This window comes from Onychomys torridus, chromosome 8, assembly GCF_903995425.1.
Source record: "Onychomys torridus chromosome 8, mOncTor1.1, whole genome shotgun sequence".
Lineage (NCBI taxonomy): Eukaryota > Metazoa > Chordata > Mammalia > Rodentia > Cricetidae > Onychomys > Onychomys torridus.
In genome coordinates, this window is record NC_050450.1 from 32,860,586 (window position 1) to 32,885,942 (window position 25,357).

General features: G+C 44.2%; 1 protein-coding gene across 2 annotated transcripts in view; it reads left to right on the forward strand.

The window, feature by feature from the left end:
* Positions 1-612: 612 nt before the first annotated feature.
* Positions 613-25,357, forward strand: part of Rnf145 (ring finger protein 145) — a 46,328-nt gene continuing 21,583 nt past the window's right edge. Inside the window, exons 1-4 of one of the 2 annotated variants that reach the window (XM_036196726.1) lie at positions 613-961; positions 7,036-7,248; positions 14,089-14,197; positions 24,356-24,447. In XM_036196726.1, coding sequence (XP_036052619.1) covers positions 7,065-7,248; positions 14,089-14,197; positions 24,356-24,447 — 385 coding nt within the window. In that variant the 5' untranslated portion in view covers positions 613-961; positions 7,036-7,064. Of the gene's footprint in view, positions 962-1,145; positions 1,364-7,035; positions 7,249-14,088; positions 14,198-24,355; positions 24,448-25,357 lie in introns of those variants that run through there. The other variant, XM_036196727.1, reaches the window with a different exon arrangement.

Sequence of the window (25,357 nt, forward strand, 5' to 3'; positions counted from 1 at the left end):
GGAATGTGTCACAGTACTAGAGCAGAACAAAGGGGACTCCTGGAGGTCGGGAAGAGGGTGTGTGCACAGTAAAGTGTTTTGAACTTTGAACCAAAAGGAACAACAAACCCATTAACATCATTTTCATGCGGTAGTTAATTATTTGCACCAAACCAAGTAGTCAGAATAGTCTTTGGGAGCAACTCCAAATCATTCACTCATCCAGCTTCCAACCTTTTACGGTATGTAGTCCCTGATGCCCTGGAGGCGACAGCCTCAGTCCAGTCAAGGAGGGAGTTAAAAATTGCTCTAGCGTTTGCACGCGACGAGGACCAGCCTTTCACATTGTCCCACGTGGTCCCAGCGGGTGAGTGTGGGTGTGGGCGCGGGCGCGGGCGCGTGCGGCTCGTGGTGTCGGCGGTGTGAGCGCGAACACGTGTCAGAATGGCTGGGGTCACAGTGCTGGTCCGGGTGTAGCCTCACCCGGCCTCGGCATAGTCTCCCCGGCCGGCACCGGAGAGAAGCCGGCGTCTGGGGCCCACTCACCGGAGGCGGTGCCAGAAGATCCCGCCGCGAGCGATTGTGAGTGAGCGTGGGCGCACGGGGGCCGGGCGATGGCAAGCTCGCGCGCAGGCGCAGAGCGCGCGAGCCGGCGGTCGCCGCAGAGCGCGGGGGGCGGAGCCGGAGCGCGGGGACCAGGCCATGGCGGCCGCCGGGCGCTGGTGCTGGCGCTCGGCCCGGGAGCGCCTTTGTCGCCGCGGAGGATGGTGACCTCTCGGCTCGGGCCGCTGCCGCCGCCTCCGCCTCCCGAGACGCCGCAGCCGAGGCCGGACGCGGGAGAGCCGCCGCTGTGAGCCGCGCATACCGGGCCCCCCGCCGTCGCAGCCGAAGATCTCACCGGAGGGGCGGGCGACGGAACCGGGCAGCAGCGGACACCGCCATCCCCAGTGCCGCCCCGCAGGCAGGGAGGCTGCGGCTCCAGGTGACTGCGGTCAGCTCAGAGCATCCCGCAGGCCTGCCGCCCACTGCGCTTCCCCCCCCCCCTCCTCGCTCCTCCCGCCGCGCCCCCCTCCTCCTCCTCCTCCTCCTCCTCCGGATCTTGGCCGGGGCCTGGTCCCCCTCCGCACCGCGCCCTCCCGCCCACCCGCGAGCAGCGATCGGTCTCCTGTTACCTCCTCGTAGAGCCCGGTACTAGGTCTCGGGGCCTCGGCTGCCTCCTCCCCATCATCCCTCCTCTCCCGCGCCCGGAGAGGGAGAGAACCCTCACATTCCTGAGATGCCCTCACTCGGGCTCACTCCTCTCTTCTTTCCATCCAGTACCCCGGTTGCAAGGCCTTTCCCGGTCTCTCTCGCAGAGGTGCCCAGTCCGGGCTCCTTTGCTCAGGTTTGCGTTTCCAACTTCCCTTCTTTTGCTTTTTTTTGGTCCACTTTGCTTCCGAGCTTCCCTCCCTCTTTCCTGGCGTCTCCCCTGCTCGCAGTCCCTAAACTCAGCCTAACCGTGTGCAGGCGGTGTGTGGTTGCGGGGTTCAGAAATACGTGCTACATAAGTCCATTGAGTAGGGGGACCCCTGGCTCAGCGGGCAGTGTGTCAGACTCTTCACTGTCACGAGCTGCTCATCCCTCCCTTACTGTGTCCTGGTTCCTTTTCCCGCTTGCCATCCCTGGGTTCCCCCTCTCCAGCTCTGCTTTCCCACCTTAGGACTCGTGCTCTCTCTTGTGGAATGGGCTCCCCATTCTATCTGGGGGTTAGGAACTTGGCTTGACTCTTCTAAGCACGCCTTTCGGTGTGTGGCGCGGCAGAGCCAGCACCCTTGGCGAGACAGGGGAGCACCCGGGCCTCTCTCTGGCAGAGTTTCTGCTCCACGTAATCCCTTAGCCTTGGGGCTGCTGCTGCTTCTGCTGTGCTGTGCTGCCTGCTTGCCGCGAGCTCGCTTGGGGTTACTACAGTTCAAATGTATCTGAGAGAAGCATGCGTGGGGGGGGGGGGGGGGGAGAGAGAGAGCTGGGGCGGGGGAAGGGGCCTTTGCAGTGGGAAGGCATCAAAGATTAATGGATGGCTTTGCATCGCTGTCTGCAGTAAACAGGAAACTAGTCTGAAAGGAAAGGAGGGGACTGTGTGTGTCTGTATTTTCTAAAATACCGAGTGTGCAGTTCTGTGAATCTTGAACCAGGCCCAAAAGGATGAGCTGTCGGTGCTGCAGTCGTGACCCAGGCTGAGCGCCCAATGGCAGAGGTAGCATTGTTTTCTTTTCCTCTGTTCACCCCCTACGTTAGACTACCGCTCTTGCGCTTGAGTGTGGACTCTCATCGAGGTGGTTTCGGAGATGATGTGGAATCACAGGATTGCTAGTAGTTTCTGTGGAAACCAAGTACATACAAAGTTAGCTAGCAGCACAGTGGGAGTGGGGAGGACTAGCTATATTTAAAACGTGTGCCAACGCTTATGTAAGGAAGTTCTTTCTCTTTCCTGGTTCTCTTTTCTGGGTGGCGTTACTTGGGATTTTAGGGTCCGGCTTCGCCCTCTCGCTTTTTTTTTTTTTTTTTAAGGTCTTAGCATCCCGACAGATGGACAGCCTTCCCCCCCCCCCCATCTGCTTACCGTCAGTGTTAGTTGATTTAGAGTTTTTCTGTAATTGCTGAGGGCAAAGAAAGAAGGTTAATGGTGATGGTTTCAGGTGAGGAAAGAGGTGTAACTTTCGGCCCTAAATTACCTATATTATCAATTTAAATCATCAGTAATTTTACATTGAGTTATGTATTATTATTTTTGCGTTGTCTTTTTAAAAGGGGAGTTAAGGAGTTGTGGGATTCCTTTATTTTATTTTTTTTTGTAATACCACACTTTCTTTTTTTTTTTTTAAATTTAAGATGGTTTTTCAGCAGAGCTCAGCCATTACATATTAAGGACGCTTTATTTGATTTCTTCCTATTCAAAACTAAATATGGCAGTTTTAGGAAGATGAAGAATGCCCTGTGTTTCCTAACCCACAAATCCAATGATAAATTTACACAAGATGTTGCTGTTTCCAAGCGTTGGAAAGGCATTTCTTGAAACTGCTAGGGTTTGGTTTTGGGTGAGCATTTATTGAACCATCCTTTTTGTTTCTGGGAAGAAAAGTTTTTGGTTTCTGGGAAGAAAATTTCCATTTTTTAGCTGCTGTGCTGTGTAAAGTAGGGTTGAGTCATTGTTAGTTATGATGCTTGCAGAAACATGAAGGAGAATTCATTTCCAGTTCTTTCCATAGCCCAAGAAAGTTTTAGGCTCTTGCAGGAAAGGTATGAAGAGAGTGCAGAAAGTTTATATTTTTGTATTTGGGTGTTTCCAACCGTTTGGTTTTGGTGTTCCTGTTTTTTTTATTTTATTTTATTTTATTTTATTTTATTTTTTATTTTTTGGTTTTTCTGTATCTCTTGCTATCCTGAAACTCACTCTGTAGACTAGGCTGGCCTTGAACTCAAGGAGATCTGCCTGCCTCTTCCTCCTAAGTGTTGGGATTAAAGGTATGTGCTACCACACTCAGCTGGTGGTGTTTCTGTTTTAAGAGAATCGTGAGCTCCAATTTTGTAAATGCTCATTAGCCCTGTTTGACACTAGACCCAGGAAAATATATTAGGTTTGAACCAATCATTAAGGATATATAATTTCTTTTATTTATTTAGTGTCTCTGTGTGGGCAGGTGTGCATATCTCTGTGCTGGTAGTATGGAGGTCAGAGGACAACTTGAGAGTCAGTTCTCACCTTCAGCCCAGTCCCAGGGATTGAACTCAGGTCCTCAGGCTTGTTTGAAAATGTCTGAAACTCTGAACCATCTTGCTGGCCCAGGAGGCTGTATTTTTGCCTTGTGTCCTTATAATCTAGCAGTTTGGAAGGTGTAAATAATCTCAAGTTTCTAGAAACATGGCAAATATCTCTGAGTTTTAGCTAGATGTTGGTTTAGTGAGTGTTTCTCAACCTGTGGGGTGCGGCCCCTTGGGCAGCCTTCTATTTCCCAAAAATATTTACATTATGATTTATAACAGTAGCAAAATTAGCTATGAAACAGTGCCGAAAATAATTTTATGGTTGGAGGTCACCACAACATGAGTACTGTAATAAAGGGTTGCAGCATTAGGAAGGTTGGGAACCACTGGTTTAGTGTGTCGGGCTAGACTGCAGAGCATTGATTTTTATTTATGATGGTTCCCATATGTTGCTATGTATGCCCACTTCAGAAAAGTTCAGAATTATATAGTTCTGAGACATGGGGTTGGTCTTCCATGTTTTACATGTTTTTCCCATGTACTTCTATGTGACATCTTACTACTGACTTACAACAGGTCCAGAAATGAAGGAAACATTGAATAAGTAATAGGTTTCTTCTTACGCGGGCTGACTTTATCTACTCGAAGTTTCTTTAGATGTTTGCTCTTGAGTTAATTGTGCTGATCTTTGTTTCTTGGATATTCTTCTAAACGGATAGCTGTAGGGACCCAAGGTTTGTTTTTGTTAGTTTCTTTGTTGTTATATTTGTAAGAAAGGAGCTATAGGTGGGAATTTTTAGGGAATGTGGACCTTTCGGCCAATGGATTTCTTTTGTTTTATAGATTATCCCTGAAGCATTAGGCAGCACTTTTTTGTTTGTTTTTTGTGTTTTTGTTTTTCGAGACAGGGTTTCTCTGTGTAGCTTTTTGCGCTTTTCCTGGGACTCACTTGGTAGCCCAGGCTGGCCTCGAACTCACAGATATTCGCCTGCCTAAAGGCATGCGCCACCACCGCCCGGCTCACTTTTTTTTTTTTAAATCCACATTCAGATCTAGATTTCCACAATAGGAGTATGTGTTTAAATTTTCTCTTTTAGAGTTATAATAAATGGGAAATACGATCAATTTATAAGTAACATTAAACACAGAGGAAGGCACCAGATTAGATGAGTACTGACCATAAATACCCTCTTCTGTTTGTTACACAGACGGCAGTAATGGTTTACACTGGATTCTAGACTACAGGAATGGTACTTTTCCAGTATAATGTCATTATATAGTGCTTCTTCCGTTCCCTTCTAGGTTGTAGGTACCCAAACCCGCATGAGCTCAGTTCCCTTTCATAAATGGCATACAGCTTATGAACAGTCTCTTGTATGCTTTTATTAAGTTGTGTTCCTCTTCTTTGGGGAGTGGTCTTGGGGTGGGTCCTAGGACAGCTTGTGGGGGTTGGTGCTTTCCTTTGATCATGTAGCTTCCGGGGCTTGAACTCAGGTTGTCAGCCTTGGCAGCAAGCACTCTGCTTGCTGAGCCTACTCAACTCCACCCATGCCATGTTCAGACCATCTCCAGTCTGTGAACTAGGCAGGTAGTTTTTATACCATATCCCTTAGGGAACAGTGCTGAGAAAAGGTCTGACCATATTCAGAATGAACATTTCAGTATTTTCAAGCTGAGATTACTGACTGCACAGATACAGAACCTGTGGATATGCAGGGTTGACTGTAGGAGCAAGAGCTTCCCTTAGGTCAGTGGTTCTCAGCATGTGGGTCGTGACCCCCTTGGATATGCTGTCCTGCATGTCAGATATTTGTACTACAATTCATAACAGTATACATAGCAAAATTATAGTTAATGAAGTAGCAACAAAATAATTTTGTCGTTATGGGCTCACCACAACATGAGGAACTGTATTAAAGGGTCACAGCATTAGGGGGAGATTGAGAACTACAGTGTGGTTTGCAGTTATGGCTGGTTATAGAGATTTTATTTTTCCTTATAGTTTTCTTCTTAGGACAGAGATACGTCTGAGTCCCACGGTATATTTTTGTGTCTAGGAACGTGATTAAAAGCTCTTACTCATTTAAAGTAATCAGAATTACAGTTTATTTATTAAGCAAATGGTAACATTATCGGCAGCATAATGTATATGTGTGACAACATTGTCATTATGGGAATGATTGACATAGGCTCATTAGAAACCTCTGACTGATGTGCTAAGCCTAGTTCCTTTGAGTTCAAAGTGTCAGGGCTAGGAGTTCACAGCAGTTTCAGGGGACGATGGGACACTGACAAACACTTAACTGTAGCACAGCAAGCTGTCACTATAATCTCCTTAAAAAATAAATGTTTTCATTTCTCCTGTAATGTCTGAAGTTACTGCCAAAGCTAGAAATGTGTTTAGCTTTCTCAGCAGAATTCTTAAAAGGATATCGTCAGAGCCAAGAGTCCAGAATTCTCCTTACTCTTGAGCTCCCCGTTCTCCACTTGGGTTGCCATGTGTACATTCCTTGGATCACTTTGTAGCTGTTTCATCGACTTTTGAGATCCTGATAACTGCTTTCCAGTTCCTTCCTGTCCTCTTTTTTATCTCCATTCTCTCTGTGCTTCTCATTGTGTAAGCAAAGACCTTACCGACTCAGTGCTTGGCATCTCCCCCGGCCATGCAAGTCTGCTGCCACTCAATGAATGGGTGTGCCTCATTTGCCTTTTCCGAGGAGAGACTGAGAATTCAAAATAAGTGTGGAAAAAGGAAACAGTGTTGCCAGTTGTGTTTTTTTTTGTGTCTTCCCTGAGTGTTCTCCACATCTTCTGTTCTCCATTCCGCTGGGATAGGTACTTGGTATAGGTTTGCCTCACAGATACAAGGCCATAGGTTTGCTCTCCAGCACTGTGAAAAGGAACAAAGGGAATACTTAGTGCTTCTGTTTTGACTGAACCACTAAGGGTAAGATGCAGAGAACTGAATGAACCTGCCACACTTTCATTAGTATTTTGGGCTTTTTCATTTAGATGTTAACATCTTCCTTCCTCTTTGAGACATAGGGAGGGTATTTTCTTCCAATTAGAGCATTCTCATGGAGTGCTTTTGCTGCTACGTTAGGCAATTTGGAGGTAGTGGCTTCTTGAAGTTTTGAAGTGTGAATGTTTAGTCTGAATCATGTTGGGGTATATCTGAAAGTGAGAGCATTTTGATGTAATTTAAATATGGAAACAGTAGAGATTTTTCTGGGACAACCCATTAGATTCTTGAGAGGCTCTCGAAAGGTGGTCTGTGTTGACTTTTCTTTACATATTGTGGCTTCTGACTTTTAGGTCTGCCCCAAGAAAACAAAAACAAAACCATGGCTGCAAAGGAGAAACTGGAGGCAGTGTTGAACGTGGCCTTGAGGGTACCAAGCATCATGCTGCTGGATGTCCTGTACAGATGGGATGTTAGCTCCTTTTTCCAGCAGATCCAAAGAAGTAGCCTCAACAACAACCCTCTTTTCCAGTATAAATATTTGGCTCTTAATATGCATTATGTAGGTAAGTGTCTGCATGCATTTTCTGGCTTTATGATGAGTTCGTATCCATTTATATGTTAAAAATTACTTCTTCTGATTATACTGGAATGATATCATTTCCTCCTTTCTTCTTCCTCTCTCCAAACCCTCCCATGTACTGTTTATATTTTTGTTTTAGCATGGTATAGGAATTGCTAGAACTAGAGGGGAGCAAGATTTATTTTTTTCTAGAATAAAATTGGAAGGCATGGGTAAACATTTTTGCTTTTAATATGATGAAATGTAAATAATGAGAGATATTTTTCCTGGAATTTGGCCTCTTCTAATTTGGAGTTAAATAGTAATTGCCAACGTAAGTTTTATAAAATGCAGTATTTCTTATTAATTTTTTTTCTTTTATATATGTGTATAAAGGTTTGCCTATATGTAAGTGTAACACAGGCCAGAAGAGGGCGTTGAATCTCTTGGAACTGGAGTTGCAGATGGTTATAAGCAACCATATAGGTTCTGGGAACCAAGCCAGGGTCCCCTGGAAGAGGAGATGGTTCTTTTTTTTTTTGAGCTGAGGATCAAAACCAGGGCCTGCGCTTGCTAGGCAAGCGCTCTACCACTGAGCTCAATCCCCAATCCCGAGACAGTTCTTTTAACTGGGGAGCCATCTCCTCAGCCTTTCTTACTATTTTTGAGTCAAAACATTGTATCACTTGCAAATATAATACTTCTTTCAATTAACTGAATTATTATTATTATTATTATTATTATTTTTTGAGACAGGGTTTCCCTGTGTAGCTTTGTGCCTTTTCTGGAACTCACTCTGTAGACCAGATTGGCCTCGAACTCACAGAGATCCGCCTGGCTCTGCCTCCCGAGTGCTGGGATTAAAGGCGTGCAGCACTACCGCCCGGCTCAATTAACTGAAATTTTATAGTGTAGTATTTTCTTCCTTGGAAAAAGATCCTAGAATTACACTTAGTGTGCTTTGAGGCTAAAGGAAGTCAAGATACTCAGGCATGAAACGAAATTTACTCAAAATAACATTTAGCTTAGGAACAAATGACATGCTTTTAGTTACCATCTCTATTGTCTGACTCCAAACATAGATTAAACGGTGCATTATTATACTTCAAAACAATTTGTTATTAAATTTTTAAAGCAACAAAGTATATCTTTTATAAAATTGTGGACAGCTGTCCTGTCTTTATGACATTTTATCTGTAGAAGGGTTTTCTGAGCTCCAACACTTAGCCCTTAGAAGCCTGTGAGAGTGTATCATGTCTGCCATTGTGGGAAGAAGTGAGGCAGGGTAGGTTTGGTGAACTCATCTTTCCCATATGACACTACCCTGAGAAAATGTGTGACCTGAGGGCTTCCTTTATGTTGCAGACACTAGAATGAATGTTCAGCCTTAGACTTTCTATGTTAACCAGTTTATGGAAAGTGGTGCCAGTCAGCTGTTGAACAGAGACTAGGCTTAGATTTTTTTAGCTTAATCTGGTATTTCACACTGTGGCTTTAAAAAAATGCTTTTATCATATATTATTTCTAAAATGTTTGAAAGTTATTGTGAAACAGTTGTCTAATAAATAGAAGCATTGGGCTGGAGAGATGGCTCAGAGGTTAAGAGCACTGACTGCTCTTCCAGAGGTCCTGAGTTCAATTCCCAGCACCACATGGTGGCTCACAACCATCTGTAATGAGATCTGGCGCCCTCTTCTGTATACATAATAAATAAATAAATCTTTAAACAAACAAAAAAAAAATAGAAGCATTAATTTCAGAAATTGAATAGGTTCTGATACAATTGAAATCTACTCTGGTTTATACCTTCAGCAGCTCAGTTGAGCTTTCTTTGTGTTTTTGTTGTTGTTTTTCAAGACAGGTTTTCTCTGTATAACAGCTTTGGCTGTCCTGGAACTTGCCTTGTAGATCAGGCTGGCCTCTAACTCAGATCTGCATGCCTCTGCCTCCTGAGTGCTGGGATTACAGGTGTGCGCCACTACTGCCCAGCTTAGTTGAGCTTTCTCAAATACTGCGATTAGGTACATCCATGGTAGAGTGAGCACAGCCACAGTGTTTTGTTGATTGTTTGGTGGCGGGGAGAGTGTTGTCAGAGTCTTATGTAATCTAGTGCTTCCGTTTACCGAATACATGGTAAAAATTCTCAAATGTGTTGCATTTATGTTCAGCAGTCAGAACATTAAAAGGTGTATGTTAAAGTGTTCCCCCATCTGTTCTTTGTTACAGTCAGAGTAGCTCTCATTTTCTCCTGTAGAATTCTAGGTATTGTCTGTGGTGAAGTCACTATGAATACTTAACGTTTCCCTTTTCTCTGTGATAGATGCCGCATAGTGGGCCAGGCTCAGAAGCCTTGGCCTTCATTGTTTATGTGGAAACCTCACTACTGTACTCACATGCTCATGTTTATTTTTTGGTTGAGACATAGTTATACTATCTAGTCCAGGCTATCCCTAGCTTCACTGTCAAAGCTCTTTCTCAGTCTGCCCTCAACCTCCCAAATGATCTCCTTACCAGATACACAGGTGTCTGCCACACCCAGGAATATAGTTTTATGCTTTTTTTTTTTTAAATGTTGGCACATTCTCTAGACTGCCAAGTTGTAAGATTCTACTTAAATGCCCCCCCCCCCCCCAGGTGTTAGGACTGTTTTGGGTCAGTTTCACTCTTAAGCGTTTGGAGCGGAGTGTGATGGTACATGCCCAGCATCCCAGTACTTGGTGGACTGAGGAAGGGGGAGCCCAAGTTTGATGCCAGCCCAAGCTACTTAAGGAGACCCCCATCTCAGAAAAACTGAAAGAAAAAAAAAGGAGTTGTGTTGTGGTTTCTTTATTACATTGAACTCTTCGCTGTGTTTGGATTTTACCTGCATATGCAGATCACGGTGTGTTGTTGAATAATTTCTCCTAGACAACTCTAGTGCCAGTGTGTTAATTTAGCTCTCTTATCCGTGGTGAATTTTGTGTTTGCTCTGGTCCATTCCAGCATCGTCCTGTTCTTCTAGTCTGTGGGCCTGTGTCCTGTTAGCACGCTGTCTTCTGTTTACTCAGGGCTTAGATAGTTTATTGCCCAAGACAGTTAGTTCCTTCTTTCTTAGTTAGTGCTTTTATTACTTTCCCTGCCCTCCCTCTCTCCCTTCTTTCCTTCCTTCCTTCCTTTCTGAGGAGAGGAAGTCTTTCAAAAATTTTATAAAATCATTTTTCCCAAAAGGCAGGACACAATTTGAAATAATCATCAATCCTGTTCTCATCAAGATTCAAAATTATATAGCTTTTGTTGGTTTTCTATGAGCGTTTAATTACCTAGTTTCATTCCTCAGACAAAACACCCTGTCATGAGAGCCTCAATGGTCTGTATATATCAATTTATTAAGGGGTTCTGTGGGGAAAACAGACTCACTGATACACAATGAAGCAACGCTGTCGCCTCTTCATCTCCCAGGGAAAGATGGGGAAAGCTCCTGACCAGGTTGCCAAACTGTGTGTGTGTCGGGAAACCTTCCATATCCAAGAGAGAGCTCACAAACCCCTCCTCCCTCCCTTTTAAGAGGTCAGTAGGCAGGCAAGAAGCACCGCCTCTGTCAGGCCAGATAGCCCAAAGTCATGGGCAGAGGCATACCCACTACAACACCCTGTGGAATTTTACTGCCATTGTATTGTTAGTGTGAAATGGTAACATAAGGATGTTCTTTTCTGTGAAACCCTAGGCAGCTTGTCTATATTCAAGTTTTTTGGTCTCAGTGGCCTCAGACTGGGTAATTGGATAGACTGGCTGGTCACTGAACCCTGGGGTCTCCTTGTTGCTGTCTCCCCAAACTGCTATTGTAAGCATGCACCGTGCCCAGCTCTTTGTTTTGCCCTTGGTCGGGGGATTTGAGAATCAGGTCCTCCTACTCGCAGGGCAAGTGTTTCCTTTTTGCCCTGGTTTGCTTTCTGATGCTCTGATAGAACATTGACCAAAAACAATGTGAGAGATGAAAATGTTTATTTTGGCTTATTCTTCAGGTCACAGTCCATCATTGAGTCACAGTCTATCATTGAGGCTAGTCAGGGCTGGAACTGAAGTTCAGACCATGGAGGAGCACCACTTGCTGCTGCCTTGCCCCACTGGCTTATGCTCAGCTAGCTTTCTCATACAGCCCAGGCTCACCTGCCCAGGGGCAGTGTCACTCATAGTGGGCTGGGCCTTCCACATCAACCTTCAGTCAAGATTATCTCGCAGACCTGGCCCCAGGCTAACTGGATCCAGGCAGTTCCTCAGTTGAGGTTCCATCTAAGTTATGTCAGGTTGACAGTAAAAACTGACAAGTGTGTCCCCCTACCCCCTCTTTGTCTAACTTACTCCTTTGTACCTTGTAACTCCTCCTCTTCTTTCTTTCCTTTCCCTCCTTCCCTCTCCCCTCCCTCCCTCTCTTTGCATCAGGCAGGATCTTGATATATACAGGTAGCTACTTGGCTATGTAGCCCAGGTTGGCCTTGACCTCTCAATCCTCAGCTTTATAGTCTTGCACCACCGTGCTCAGAATTCAGACTCCTTTGGTGTTGATATTGCTCAGAATCTGTGTCCGTTTTTGCCTTTGGTTATTTGGGTGATCTCTCATGGTTTCACCTGCAAACCTGTAACCGTTGTCCACTGCCTTTGCCTCCTTTGTGTGGGGTTAGTGTTCTTCCACTGTGAGCCAGGATCCTCTGTTCACACTCTCCTGTGTTGCTGTGCTGCCTTGTGAAGGTTAGATCTCTGTTCCAGAGATCCTGAGTACCTTTCGGTCACATGGGGCTGTCTGTTATCTCTGTATTCTAGCTGGTATGTAATCTTCCGGGAAAGCATCCCTAACCACCTGCTAGATGTCTTCACTTGAACATCCTGGACACCTGCCTTGCCACCACCAGTCACTGCACTCAGCCCCTTGACGTCATGGCCAACTTCCGTTTCCTCTTGTGTTTACTGTTTCAATAGCAGAACCATCTTCTTGATTACCCAAGCCAGAAAGTTCACAACCACTTCCATTTCCTTGTTTTCACCCACTCAGGCAGAGAGCAGCACTTAGCTCTGTTTAAATACGGATCTCGCTGCAACTCAGTACCCCAAGTCACTGCTTTGATCAGGCCCCCAGTTCTTCCCCAGTCCTACTGTCTCTCTATAATAAATTAGTAGGTTCATCAGTAACATGGTTTTTAATTCTATTTTATGTATATGCATATTTTGTCTGCATGGATGTCTGTGCATGCTGTGCATGCCTGGTGCCCATGGAGGCCAGAAGAGGGCATCTGATCTCCTGGGATTGAAATTACAGGCAGTGGTGTGCTGGGAGTCAAACCTGGGTCCCCTGCAAGAACGGGTGCTCCTAACTGCCGAGCCATCTCTCCAGCCCCCGTCAGTAATGTTTTAAGTGGGTCATCATTTTTAAATGCTGCCAGTTTGTTTAATTATAAATTATCAACCTTAGTTAAGGTTGTTTGGTTAATTTCACAGAATGAATAGTTCTGAAGCATGTTTACTCAAAACCAAGTTGTAAGTTGAGTGACTGGGGTTTCCAAATTGGAAGAGGTTGTGCTACCTGGTCAGGAGCAGGCGAAGAGTGGATTATGTGAACACATAAATGGGCCCCATCTCAAGCTCCCTGTGATGTTGGATGTCCATTTGGAATAAGAAGTGGGTTTTTGGTTGTTGTTTGTTTTCATACACAGGAGGACTCGGGGAATTATTTGTGGGTATTTTATCTGGAAAGGGGTATCAATATTCAAAGTAAAAGTGACTGCTCTGTGCCAGATTCTTTATAGCTCCATAGAGAGAATGGTTGTTTAGGGACCACATTTCCAACATTCACTGAGGAAGGTGAAAGAAAAAACGGAAGAGGAAATGAGAGGTCAAGAGATCAGTATCTCAGATTAAAGCATGACAGGATAGCCAAAGGTTCTGTCTTGGATGCTGGTTGGCTTCTGGGTTATGGAGGAGAAAGGTAAAAACGGTTCTATAGCAGAGAAAGGGTTAAATAGATGATTAGAAAATAAAAGCATTGGGTACAAATGGAATGAAAAGTTAATCGACAAGGGGAAATTTGAACCACCAGCCCCCAAATCATGACATAGAGATTTATTATGAAAGCTTGGCCTTAGCTTAGGCTTGTTTTTAACGAGCTCTTATAACTTAAATTAACCCATTTCTATTAATCTATGTGCTGTCACGTCTTTTACCTCTCCTCCTGCATGTCCTGCTTCCTCTGTGTCTGGTCGGCAACTCCACCTTTCTTCCCCAAGACCTCTCTGTCCCCAGAAGTTTCACCTAACCTCTTCCTAACCAATAGCTATTGGCCATTCAGCTCTTTATTAAACCAATCATAGGGACACATTTTCACACAATGTGAAGGAATATTCTACAACAGGGATTGCTGTGAAGAGAACCATGTGTTTCCCTTTGGGATGGGGAGGAGCCCTTGAATGTGTTTTGAGGACCTTTGTTCAGTAGGTGAAATGATGGATGGGAAGATGGTGGAGAGACGGGGCTTCTGAAGATGGAGAAGTCTGAAGGGGGCAGTTCCAGTGATGAGAGAGTTAATGTAAAACAGGGAAGGAGGCGTTGAGGGAAGGGGCAGTGAGGGGTCACGTTGTACCCTTGTGTGTTGCATCTAATTATTAGTAGAAAGGTGACGTAAGAGGTGACAGATGCTATTTCCAGTTGTAAAAATCTACAGTGATATTTTTGAACTGAATGAACCTTGGTAGTGAAATTAAAAAAGAAAACCCCATTTGTTGACAGCTACTTGGAAAATAATTTATTTCAACTTATCTCTAGTATAACTAACTGGGAGACCAAAGTGCAATGATTTGTATTCATGTCTCTGCTGCAGGTTACGTCTTAAGTGTCGTGCTACTCACTTTGCCCAGGCAGCATCTGGTTCAGCTTTATTTATATTTTTTGACTGCCCTGCTCCTCTATGCTGGACATCAGATATCCAGGTAAGGCTGCAACCCCAGTTTTGGAATGTGAGATTGAGTTGAAGTTGTTTTTCTGTTGTCAAATGTCAATACAGTGTTTCTCATAAATACTGTTACAAAGCTATGGCTTTAGTAGATTACTAGTCAAGACCTGCCCAAGCAACAGAGCTGATAGAATGAATTTTTGTAATAAAGGGAATTTGTTAGATGGCTTACACAGGATGCAGCGAGGTAGTCCAACAATGGCTGCTGATTTTCAGTCTACATTGAAAGCCCAAAAAAGTTGGCTCTAATATCTGTGGAGGATGCTGGAGCAGCAGGACAGATGGACTTGTGAGCATGCGGGGAAATGGGCAAAAAGCAACATTTCTTCTTCCATGTCCTTGTATCTGGGTTTTCAGAAGGTATGGCCATTTTTAGGGTGGCTCTTTCCACCTCAAATAATCTGATCAAGAAAGCAGTGGACAGCCAAGATAACCATCCCAGTTGGTTTCAAAATCAGGTCTTTTGATAGTTGTTTTTTCTATAGATATTATCATTCAAGATTAATAGCTGGAATTATATTGGGATTCTGGTTTTGAAAAGAAACAACAACAGGAAATAGGCCTTCCGGTTATATTTAAAGATGAACTTCTCTATATTACCCAAGAACAGGATTTCTGCAGACAGTGATAAGCAGTTTAATTCTCCACTTCTTGGCCAGCCCTGTCTTCATTGAGAATCAGTGTTAAGCTGCTGAAGTGTAGAATCCATCAGTGACTTGGTGGGACTAATTGTGTCTGAGACTAAAATGTTAAAGCTGAAGTCTGCCATATTATATAAGCTTCCTGCGTTTGGATAAAAATGTTAAAAAGTAGTTGAACCTGAAGCATATTTTGATGTATAATTTCTTTTGAAACTTAAGTTTCACAACTTTGGTTGACATGTACTTACTTATACTCTGAATTCTAAGGAGATTTGGCAGTGGCCTTCAGTATAGTGCAGGCCCTATACATTTTAATTTAGGCTTGAAGTTGAATCTAGAAATCTCATGTTAAATGGCTGAAACTGAATTGATTTTTATAAATAATAAAAGTTATTTTTGTCTGGTTATAAAATTGCAGTGTTCACTGTTGACAGATTTTATGGAAATGCAGGAAGTATCAGGCAGTGACAGTTACCTGAAATCACGTAGCTGTCAGTTAGTTGCCCAGCTTTCCCTGTGGTTCTCTGGATATGTAGGAGTCAGAGTAGTAAACAGCTGAGCTGCCGCTTGCTTCTGCCCTCCTGGAGAATGCAGCCTCCTCGCCCTCGTCAGCGGGATCTGCTCCTCCCGTCCCGCAGGTGGTTTTCTTCACCCTCCTCTGCCCGTTGTCTTCCCTGTCCCTCCCAGCGTAGACAGAGTGCTCCCTGGAGGGTCGCACACATCTGACTCTGTCACTCTTACTGCCCTGTGGCGGCCAATACAGTCTGGAACTTGAAGTCTGGTCCCAGCTTGGTTCCTCAAGTGGATAGAGTCACCGTGGTTACTTTGGGTCCTGCATCATGTTCCCAGGCATTCTGTGGAAACAGTTATTTCCTGTAGCAGGGGGAGCGACATGATGACCTCACACAGCACTGTCAGCCTCAAGCTACATCCTGTTGATGGCATTGGTTCATGCTCAGGGTGGAGATACTTCACTACTCATTCTAAATAATAAAATAATAAGCAAAGAATTTTAGTAAACAAAAGTCTCATCCATGGAATACACTGTCCACTTAGGACCAGGGCTCTGGCGTCACCATTTCAGTGTACAAATGTGCCTTGACACCTAGGAGGCATGTAGTTCATTCTTAGGTGGCAGGCTGGGTGGCTAGGTGCAGAGATACATTTAAATTGCAGCTTACCTAATTCACTATTTTGAAACTGGTGTGTCACTGGAAAGATAAGCCTTAGTTTCTACACCTAAGGAAGTGTGATGACAATCTTAAAGCACAGTGATAAGAGTCAAGTGAAGCGTCTGGATTTCTTAGCACAATTCTGGCAGACAGCAAAGGCTCACCAGAGTTCAACTACCATTCTTTTAAGATGGCCCTGTTGTGTTTTGTGAGGGTTTTCTTGTGCTATTAGTCTTTTAAAGTTACTTTTTAAATGGTAGTGCATTCTGTGGTACATTCTGGCCTTTTAGAGAGGGCAATTCCAGAGGATTTCAAGATTCACAGTAGACCTATCAAAACTATTGTTTTTATTATAGTTATAATCCTGGGTAAAAATCATGAGTATTTGTACATGGTTTAATGGTGTAGTAATGGCCCAAAACATGTAATTCTATTTTTATCTTCAGTATTACCAATCCACCCATTTCTAAATGGGGCAAAATCCTGTTACATAAAGCGGGGATGACGACGACGCAGAACAGATTCGAGGGTATAGGAAAAAGCCCTTTTAGGGTGTGACAATGGCAAATATTTAGTTTTAGCATAAAGGATTTTTTATTTTCAATGTTTAATGTTTGTTTTCATCATTAGAAAGTTAAAACATTCCAAATACTAAAAGAATTTTGAACATTTTATAGTGGGCAAGAGCAGTTTTTCTTCCTGGGTCACTTGGGGACCTGCAGATGGAATCTTGGGCCCACAGACCTCAGGGAGGGGTGGTCCAGACTTGCCTTGCTTCTTGTAGGGAGGCACATGATTAATAGGAAGAGAACTTTAGTGTTCAAGTTCGTGGGCTCAGTGAGTATGCTGCTGTGGCAATCTAATGCTTTAAGCAACAGACAGTGCCTGTCCTAGAGGGCTTTTTGTCTTTTGTTTTTTTTTTCTGTCGAGTGACTTTGAAGATAGAACATATTCCAGTGTTTTCCTTCAGTGTAATTCACTGTCTGCTCCTTCCTCATAAAAGGTTAGCAAAGATATGCCTCCCTCGAACTGCCTGTGACATGTCACATTTAATAAATGTCTGAACATACTGTATTTTAAGATACAGTGTTCATGTCTCCACTTTAAAAATAGTGACACATTAAAATTGCAATATTACAATGTCATCTTAATAACCAAATTAAAAAAATGGTTTTACATTTTGGTTCACCTGTGGCTTCACACAGCGTTCACACATCCCTTTAAGGTTTGCAGCTCTTCAGTAGCTCAGGATGCTTTTGCAGAGTTGTGCAAACTATGGCCACAATGGCTGTTAGACTTTTCCTGTCCCCCTAAGAGATCTCGGTACTCCTCATTTCCCACAAGCCCCTGGACCTTCATCCCTAGGCCTTCTTGGTACTCCTCATTTCCCACAAGCCCCTGGACCTTCATCCCTAGGCCTTCTTATACAGAGCTCTCACTTTCGCGCTTGCTCGAGCTCTCTCCCTCCCCCCCTCCTCCCCCCTGCCCCCCCCCTCTCGTGTATGTGTACACACATGTATGAGCAGAGACCAGGCATTAGGTGTCCTGGTCTACCACTCTGCCTTGACATGGGCTCATCTAGGTTGGCTGGCTGGTGAGCTGGGAACAGCTTGTCTCCATCCCTGCCATTCGAGGATTACAGGACATTCATGGCCATATCTTCATTTTTATGTGGGTGCTGGAGATTCCAATTCTGATCCCCAGGCTTTCGCTGCAAGTGATCTTATCTCCTTAGCCCTTATTTTGTCTATTGATTCATTTATCCTGAACTGTACAAGCATGGTCTTTGGTGCCAAATTTTCTTTGATTTTAGCAAGTTGGTTCATATTGCAGTATTTCGGCACCTCCTCTTCCTCCTCCTTGCCTGTCTCTCCCCGCTTCCCATCCTTTTTTGGGGGGCTGCAAATGATGAGCATCTAACTCAGGACCTTGGATGCACCCTCTACCAATGGGCTGTAGCCCCAGTTCTGTCACTACCCATGCATGGGCACTACGTCATTCTACTTGGGGCCTCTTATACTGTGAACATCTCTATCTGTGTGCTGGTTTTTATTTCTCTTAGGCACATAGCTCGGAGTAGGATTGCTAGGCTGTATAGTCTCCTGATTTTGCCTTTTTGAGATCTGCAGGGCTGGGTTTTTCAAGTGACTGCATTATCCTGCATTTCTGCCAGCAGCAGAGTCTCAGTTTCCCCACACCCTTGCCAGCAAACACTTCATTGTGGAGCCTCGGCTAATGATGTTGAGAGTCTTTTCATTTACCATTTATAAATCTTATCTGGAAAAATATTTACTCAGGTCCTTTGCCAATTGTTTGATTGGATTGTCTTTATTGTTACTGAGTTATGGGAACTCTGTATATATTCTGGGTACAGGTTCCTTACCAGACATTTTTTTAGATAATTTATCTCCTTCACTGCTACATAAGACACAGTATCTGGGCTGGAGAGATGGCTTAGCCATTCAAGGTTAAGGCTCCCACCCAGAAGGACATGACACAGTGTCCTTAATCTCGATAATTAAATTGCTACTTCAGAAACGAGCTGTAGAAGATATTTATCAATATTAATTTTCTAACTTGAAAATTTTATAAACACTTGGAAAGCTGGGTTTCTGTTTATTTTAATTATATTGTGCTGATGATTATCTGTGAGTAGAAACTTGTTTGAAATTTGACTGTAGACACAGTTTGTAGTATAGAAGAATTAAATATTCAAAACTCCATCACATCACTCAGTACAATACAAATAATTAAAAATCTTGCCATTTATTTACTCTCTCTCTCTCTGTCTGCGCGCGCGCGCGCGCGCGTGTGTGTGTGTGTGTGTGTGTGTGTGTGTGTGAGATTCACCATGATATACACGTAGAAGTCAGAGGATAACTTTGGGAATTGATTCTTTTCACCATCTGGATTTGAATTCAGATCGTCAAGCTTGGTGGCAAGTACCTTTACCACTGAGCCATCTCAGCAGTCCTGAGTGTAATAAAAAATATTTCTTAGTAATAGTCTATTTAAAAATTTAAAATACCATCTTCCTTGATGTTAAAAATTGTTGAACTCTGCTTTTCACGTGCAATGATTTAGTTAATATATATCCCAGAATCATTACCACTTTAAAATAGAGATAATCCAGAACTAAACCATGCATGTTCCTGTAAACTTGTGGTCATGATTCACATCTATAATTACGTGCTTTTCTAAAAAAAAGTTAAACTTTAGTATTCTTAATTTCAGGTTTATTGTTAGGTTTATGAATTAACACACTGATTTTATATGTGACCTTAATTAAGTCCCCACTAGAAAGGGTTTTCAAAAGAGGGAAAATATACGATTTCCATCCTGGCTGCATAGGTATAGAAGTTTGCTTTCAAATATAAAACAGTCCCAAGAATATATATGTAAGATACAAACAACTATATGTAAAACACAGATATTCTACACAGAGCTCTCTAATTCGAACGGTAGGTCAGGGCGTGTCTGTCCTGGGAACAGTAGCATTTTAGACATGTTCAATCTCTGTTGTGGAGATTGTCCTGGGTTCTACCCACTAGATACAAGTAGCACCTCCTCCCAAGTACTCTCACAGCCAAAATGAGTCCCTAGACACCACTGTGAGCCCCCTGGGACCCCAACTGTGTGTGTGTGTGCGCGCGTGCGCGTGCGCGCGCACGCGCACGTGTATGTACATGTGTACATTAAGTGCTTAAATGCAGGTGCTTGAATACCTGAGTGGGGGCTCTGGTATGGGAACTTTTTATTTGTTCGTATCACAAGGACTTGGAGCTCCCTTCCTTGTTCTCTGAAATGAGCATCTTTTGAAAGCTTCCTGTTAAGTGGCCAGAGTGTACAGATTGTTCCTGCGATGTTCAAGGACCACGTCAGACTGCTTAAGAGGCTGTAGCACAAAGGATTCAGTCGCTAGCCGGTGTGCTAAGCTCCCTGGATTTGTTAGTTTTGTTGTTGCTGTTCATTTATTTTTAATGGCTTACATACTTCTTTATAGCAAGATTTTTTTCCCAATTTCAAGGTGTCTTTGAGGGCTTCCTTGTGCATCTCACACATTCTTTGTCTCCCCCCCCACTCCAAAAGTTACGGTTGAAAGTGAAGAGGTCGCACAGAGGACTAGAGAACATTGTCCCAGGGTTTGGTTTTGTAGTTCTTAGGTTCACTGTCAGCATTCCACACATTACAGAAATCTAAAAGGTCAATGGGTTCCCGGAAGGATGTGCTGGCATCTGGCTGGCTTAGTGCATTGTCCTCTTACACTTTCCATATTGGAACCAGCCCCTCTGAGCATCTTCAGATGGTCACTTCAGAGTGTAAATTAAAACTCGTGGGCTTGTACTGTGAATTTGCTCTTGTCCTGCTGTGACTTATGCTTTGGGTTTTATATGTGTGCGGTATGCATGCTGCCTGTTCACATGTGTGTGGTTGTATGTACATGCAGGCAAGTTTGTTGACACCAGGTGTCTTCCTCCATTGCTCTTTGCTTTTATTCACCACGTCAGAGGCTTGGGCTGAACACAGAACTCTCCATTTATGGCCATTCTGGTTCGCCTGTGTTCCGCACCCTCTCTGCCTGGGGTTAGAGTTGGTCCCTGACTGTCGAGCTCTTCTGTGAACCCCATTCCTCAGGCTTGCATGGCCTGCTTCATGCACTCAGCTATTTCCCCAGCTCTCGTCCCCTCTTCCATCCCCCTTCTCCCTCATTCCCAGTCTCCCTCATTCCCCTCATCTCCTTCTTTATGTTGTAAATTAGAACTCACTGAAGCAGGAGCCTTCTTGTCATCAGTCTGAGATGCACTGATGGTGCTTGTGAGTTGGCCTTGGAGAGTTTGTTAGCCCGAATCCTTATTTTAGTCCTGCACTTGGGGTGTAGTGCTAATCTGCATAGTGGTTTCCCTATGAGTTGAGGCCTCTCACCAGTCAGTTTCACTTTTGACAAGCTCAGCTTAGCTCAGCTGGTCCTCCAAAGGAGTCTACCTGCTTCTGGGCCTGGCTGTCTTACTGAGGTGGACTTACTGGCCTGCCAGATGGATGCTGAAGGCCTGTCCTCAGAAGGCAGGCAGATGAAGGTGAAGGGAGGTAGAGGGACGAGGAAGGAGGCTGGTTCCTGGAGTAGGGTGGCCGACAGGCAGGGGTGAGGTTGCAACAGCGAAGATGGCAACCCAGGGTCCTAGAAGATGGCAGTGTGGACACCAGCAGGGGGACTCACTGGGGGTGTTGTGATGACCCTAAGGCTGATTATCTGCTGGGCTATAGACCTCCCTTCATGGCCTTAGCTGTGTGGAGTAATGCATATGCAGAGCATGAAAAAGAAGGAAAGTAATGAGAAGGTCTAGAAGAAAAGGCTTTAAGATGCAAGGTGTGCAGTGTGGAGTTGGCTTGTGTAATACCTTGTAAAGAGGGGGGAAACAAGTGTTACTTATGCCCAAGTAAAGGGCAGACAGAATCGCTGAGAAGAAGAACAACGTGGTGGTGGCGAGGGTGGAAGAGGCCATTTGTGTAGCACCACGGACTTCAGAATTCAGCTTCCCAAAGTTTGAAATGGTCACAGCATTTGTATTGTCATTACAGCATTTTGTACAGTCATGATAACTACTTGTGAGAGTGGTGTTGCTTACAGCCCAGCAGGGTTCTGGAAGCATACGGATACAATAGTTCTGTTCTTGTTACAGTTTTTCCGACCTGGTTAGACCAACATTCTACTACTGAGTTATGCCCCTAGCATCTCTTTAGAAGTTTTGTTAGACAATATTAGAATTTAAGATGAAAAAGTCAAAGACAAAGCGAAGCTTTTAAGAAGGCGAACTAAAGGAAAGCTTTCCAGTAGTGCTGAGCCCCTGACATTCCAGGACAGCGCAGTCAGATGTTCTAAAGATGTTCTGGAAGATAATGTTGAGTCTGCAGTTGTACTATAAAATGTGGGTCATAACAGTGACAGACAACAGGGCTGTCCGCTCTGCAGTCTCCATAGCCTCTTGGATTTGAGCTCCTGGGACCCAGGCCCTGGGAGCCTTGTGTGCTGACGCTGCCTTTCAGTTGATGTGACAGTCACGTGGCAGAATGTATTCATGTGCCTCATTACCTTACGCAGTCCCCAAACATTTTCATTACCTCAATATAAAACCCAGGATTCCTCAGGCAGGGCCCTACTTCCATTTTTCTTGCTGTGTTACAATACCCTGAGAAGAAGCACCTTGGGAGGGAAGGTTGTTTTGCCAGCCTCCAGTCCTGTTGTGGGGAAGTCAGTGTCCCCGCTCGCGCAGGGGGGACAAGCTCACGGACCCTTGCTTGCCTCCTTCCTGAGTCCCAGCCACCCCTGAAATGCTGCCGCCTCGTCCAGGATCAGTCTCCCACAGACATGTCCACAGGCCAGTCTGTTCTCGACAGGTCCTTAATTGAGACTGCTGGTTTAGGTGATTCTAGGCTGTGACAAATTGACCTTTAAAACTACGGGCAGTTATGTTCATATCCGTGTACTCATCCCTGCCCTTCCCCACTTCCCCAGGCCTTTGTAACTTGTCTGCTTTCTGTCTATGGGTTTTCCCTGACCCCTGTTTAAATTTAAACTGTACCTGTGTACAGACTGTGCTGTGGCCACAAAGAAAGAGTTGGGCTTCAGAGGACCTGGCAGTGCCAAGCCTCAGTCATCTCTCTTTTAGATGGAATGGTTGCTTTAGTGCCATTTCAGAGGCGGCGCTATGAGTGTTGTTGAACCATATAAAGTTGTTACCCAGATGGTTAGCCACAGCAGTCAGAACTTTATGTGTTATTTGCAAAGATCACACCTGTGCCTTTTTACATCAAAACGGATGCTCACTCACACTGTAGAATGCTACTTAGTCTTTACCCACCAGGCATGCTCTCTCCTCCCCAGCTGGGAAAGTCAGCATGACAAACTGTCCCCTTAGACACGTTGACAAACACTGGCTAAGAGCTTTTCTCTTGAGACTCTGGCTTTCTTCTGTAAATGTGAGGAGTCATCAAAAGACGAGAAGGGTCAGTTGCTTCATGGCCTACACATTTAGGTGATGTCTTTTTAAATATTCCCTAAACTGTTCCTATTCTTTAAAAAAAAAAAAAAAAAGTTTTAAATTTTGAGTTTTTGGCAGCCCTGTACTGCGTGGTTATGTAAAGCTCATTCTGAGCTGACTATGCTATGCTGAAGGAATTCAACTCGAGTGCCTAACAAGTAATTTCATAGAAAAAGTAAATACAGAATTTGAGTTTGTTCAAAAATATTAAAAACATTGAAAGTATTTTAAAGTACAGTGAATAAGTTACTCAACAGTTGGGAAAACAGGGGAGAATTATTTTCCCACAGACTTCCCTTCTTCAATATAAAAATTCTGGCTGTCTGTCTTGTTACAGTCCCACTTGGCTTACCAGATAGTTCAGATGCCCCCCTTTTGTGTTTCCAGCTTGTGTGTTCCAAATGTAAACAGTTCTTACATGAGTGTGTAAAGCTTGTTATTTGTCCCATACTGAAGGATTATATTTGGACAGGTCTGTTTGATACGATGTGGTACTTCTTTAGAAATGTAGGTGCTGGGATTGGAGAGATGGCTCAGCCGTTAAGATTGGGCACTCTTGCTGAGGACCCACATTGGGTATCTCACTCCTGCCTTAACTCCAGCTCCAGAGGGTCTGATGCCATCTTCTGGCCTCCACAGGCACTGCACTCAGTGTGCACAAACCCATACATAGATGTACACATAGACTAATAGACTAAAAAGAAAACCCTTTAAAACGTAGGTATTACATTTTTCTTTTCTTAGATAATTTTCTTGGGTGTTACAATTCTTATCATAGGTCCGCTGTAGATTTGAAAGAAAGGCTGTGAAGGATTTTCCTTCTGGGAAGCAGCTTTCTAGCTAGCTAGTTTGTTGTTTTCTGTATAGCTAATGGAATAGTTGGGGACAGACCTTGGAGGAATTAAGACTGAGGTGCCGATGTGGAATTGCCTGTGCTGTCTGTCATTAGACTTTCTGTTTCTTAGTTTTGAGAGAGGGTGTCTCCACTGGTTTGTTATTTTTTTTAAACTGGGTATCAAATATTGAGTAAGGTGACAGGAAAAAGAAAACCCCTGCAAAATACATCTTCAGGAGCCATCTCTGTAGAGTTAGATTCATTCACCTCTGCAGAGTCTGTTCCCACTGCATGAAAGATGAGATAAAGGGTACGCGTGGATATAATTCTTTATGTTGAAGTCGTTCTTGTGTGTTGAAAGAGAAGTGGTAACCTGAGCTTTTACGAGAGCTGGTGACTTGAGCTGCCTCTCCCTCGTGCAGTCAGTACCTTCTTACTGTTTTTCCTCAGGGACTACGTCAGGAGTGAGCTGGAGTCTGCCTATGAAGGACCAATGTATTTAGAACCTCTCTCCCTGAATCGCTTTACCACAGCCTTAATAGGTAAGTATTGTTAAGGATTAAGGGTATAGACAGGAACTGATTGGTTTTACCATCTTATGAGAAAACATTGATTCATAGTCATTTAAAAAAATTTAAAAATTCAAATTTGTTTATTGCTCTCCTGTTTTGTTTGTTGGTATTGAAGAGGTTTGGCTCACTTGTTTTGCTTTGGTTTGGTTGTTTGAGACCCAGTCTTGCTGTGTAACCCAGGGGCCTTCAAACTTCTCCCTCCACTTCCCTCAGACTCCTGACCTCCTCCTCCTGCTTCCCTGATTCTGTTTTCATAAGCAAGTGGTGCTACCCCCCAATTTGATCTCACCTTTGTCCTCTCTCCTTCCCTCCTTCCCTCCTTCCCTCCCTCCCTCCTTCCCTCTCCTTTCTCCTCCCTCTCCCTCCTTTATTTCTGACAGCACCTTCTGTGGCCCAGGCTAGCTTTGAACTCACCGTGTAGCCAAGGATGACCTTGAACTGCTGCTGCTCCTCCTGAGGACCGAGGTTTTATGCAGTGCTGGGGATTGAACCCGGAGATTTATGTTATGAAAGAAACAAAGAATAATTGTGGTGCACCAAGGAACATGTGAATAAATAAAAGGAGCTGGACAAGCAGTTCTTTTTGAAGAAGGGTGGGGCAGAAACCAAACCTGGCTAGCAAGCCTGAGCACACTGGGGCAGAAAGTTCACTTGGATTTTACTCTAACTCAGGTGGTGACTGTCTTTTCCCCATTGGCTGGGGTCTGACTCACAGTCTTTCGAAATCATTGCTTTTAAAGAATCAGCGCGGAGGAAGTGTAGGAAAGGGTGAGGGGTCAGGGTTCAGGGAATGCAGCCAGGCCTTTTCAGTAAACAAGTCCTGTCACGAGGAGGGATGAAAAGGTTAGCATAATAGGATGGACATTCATGGAATTTAAGG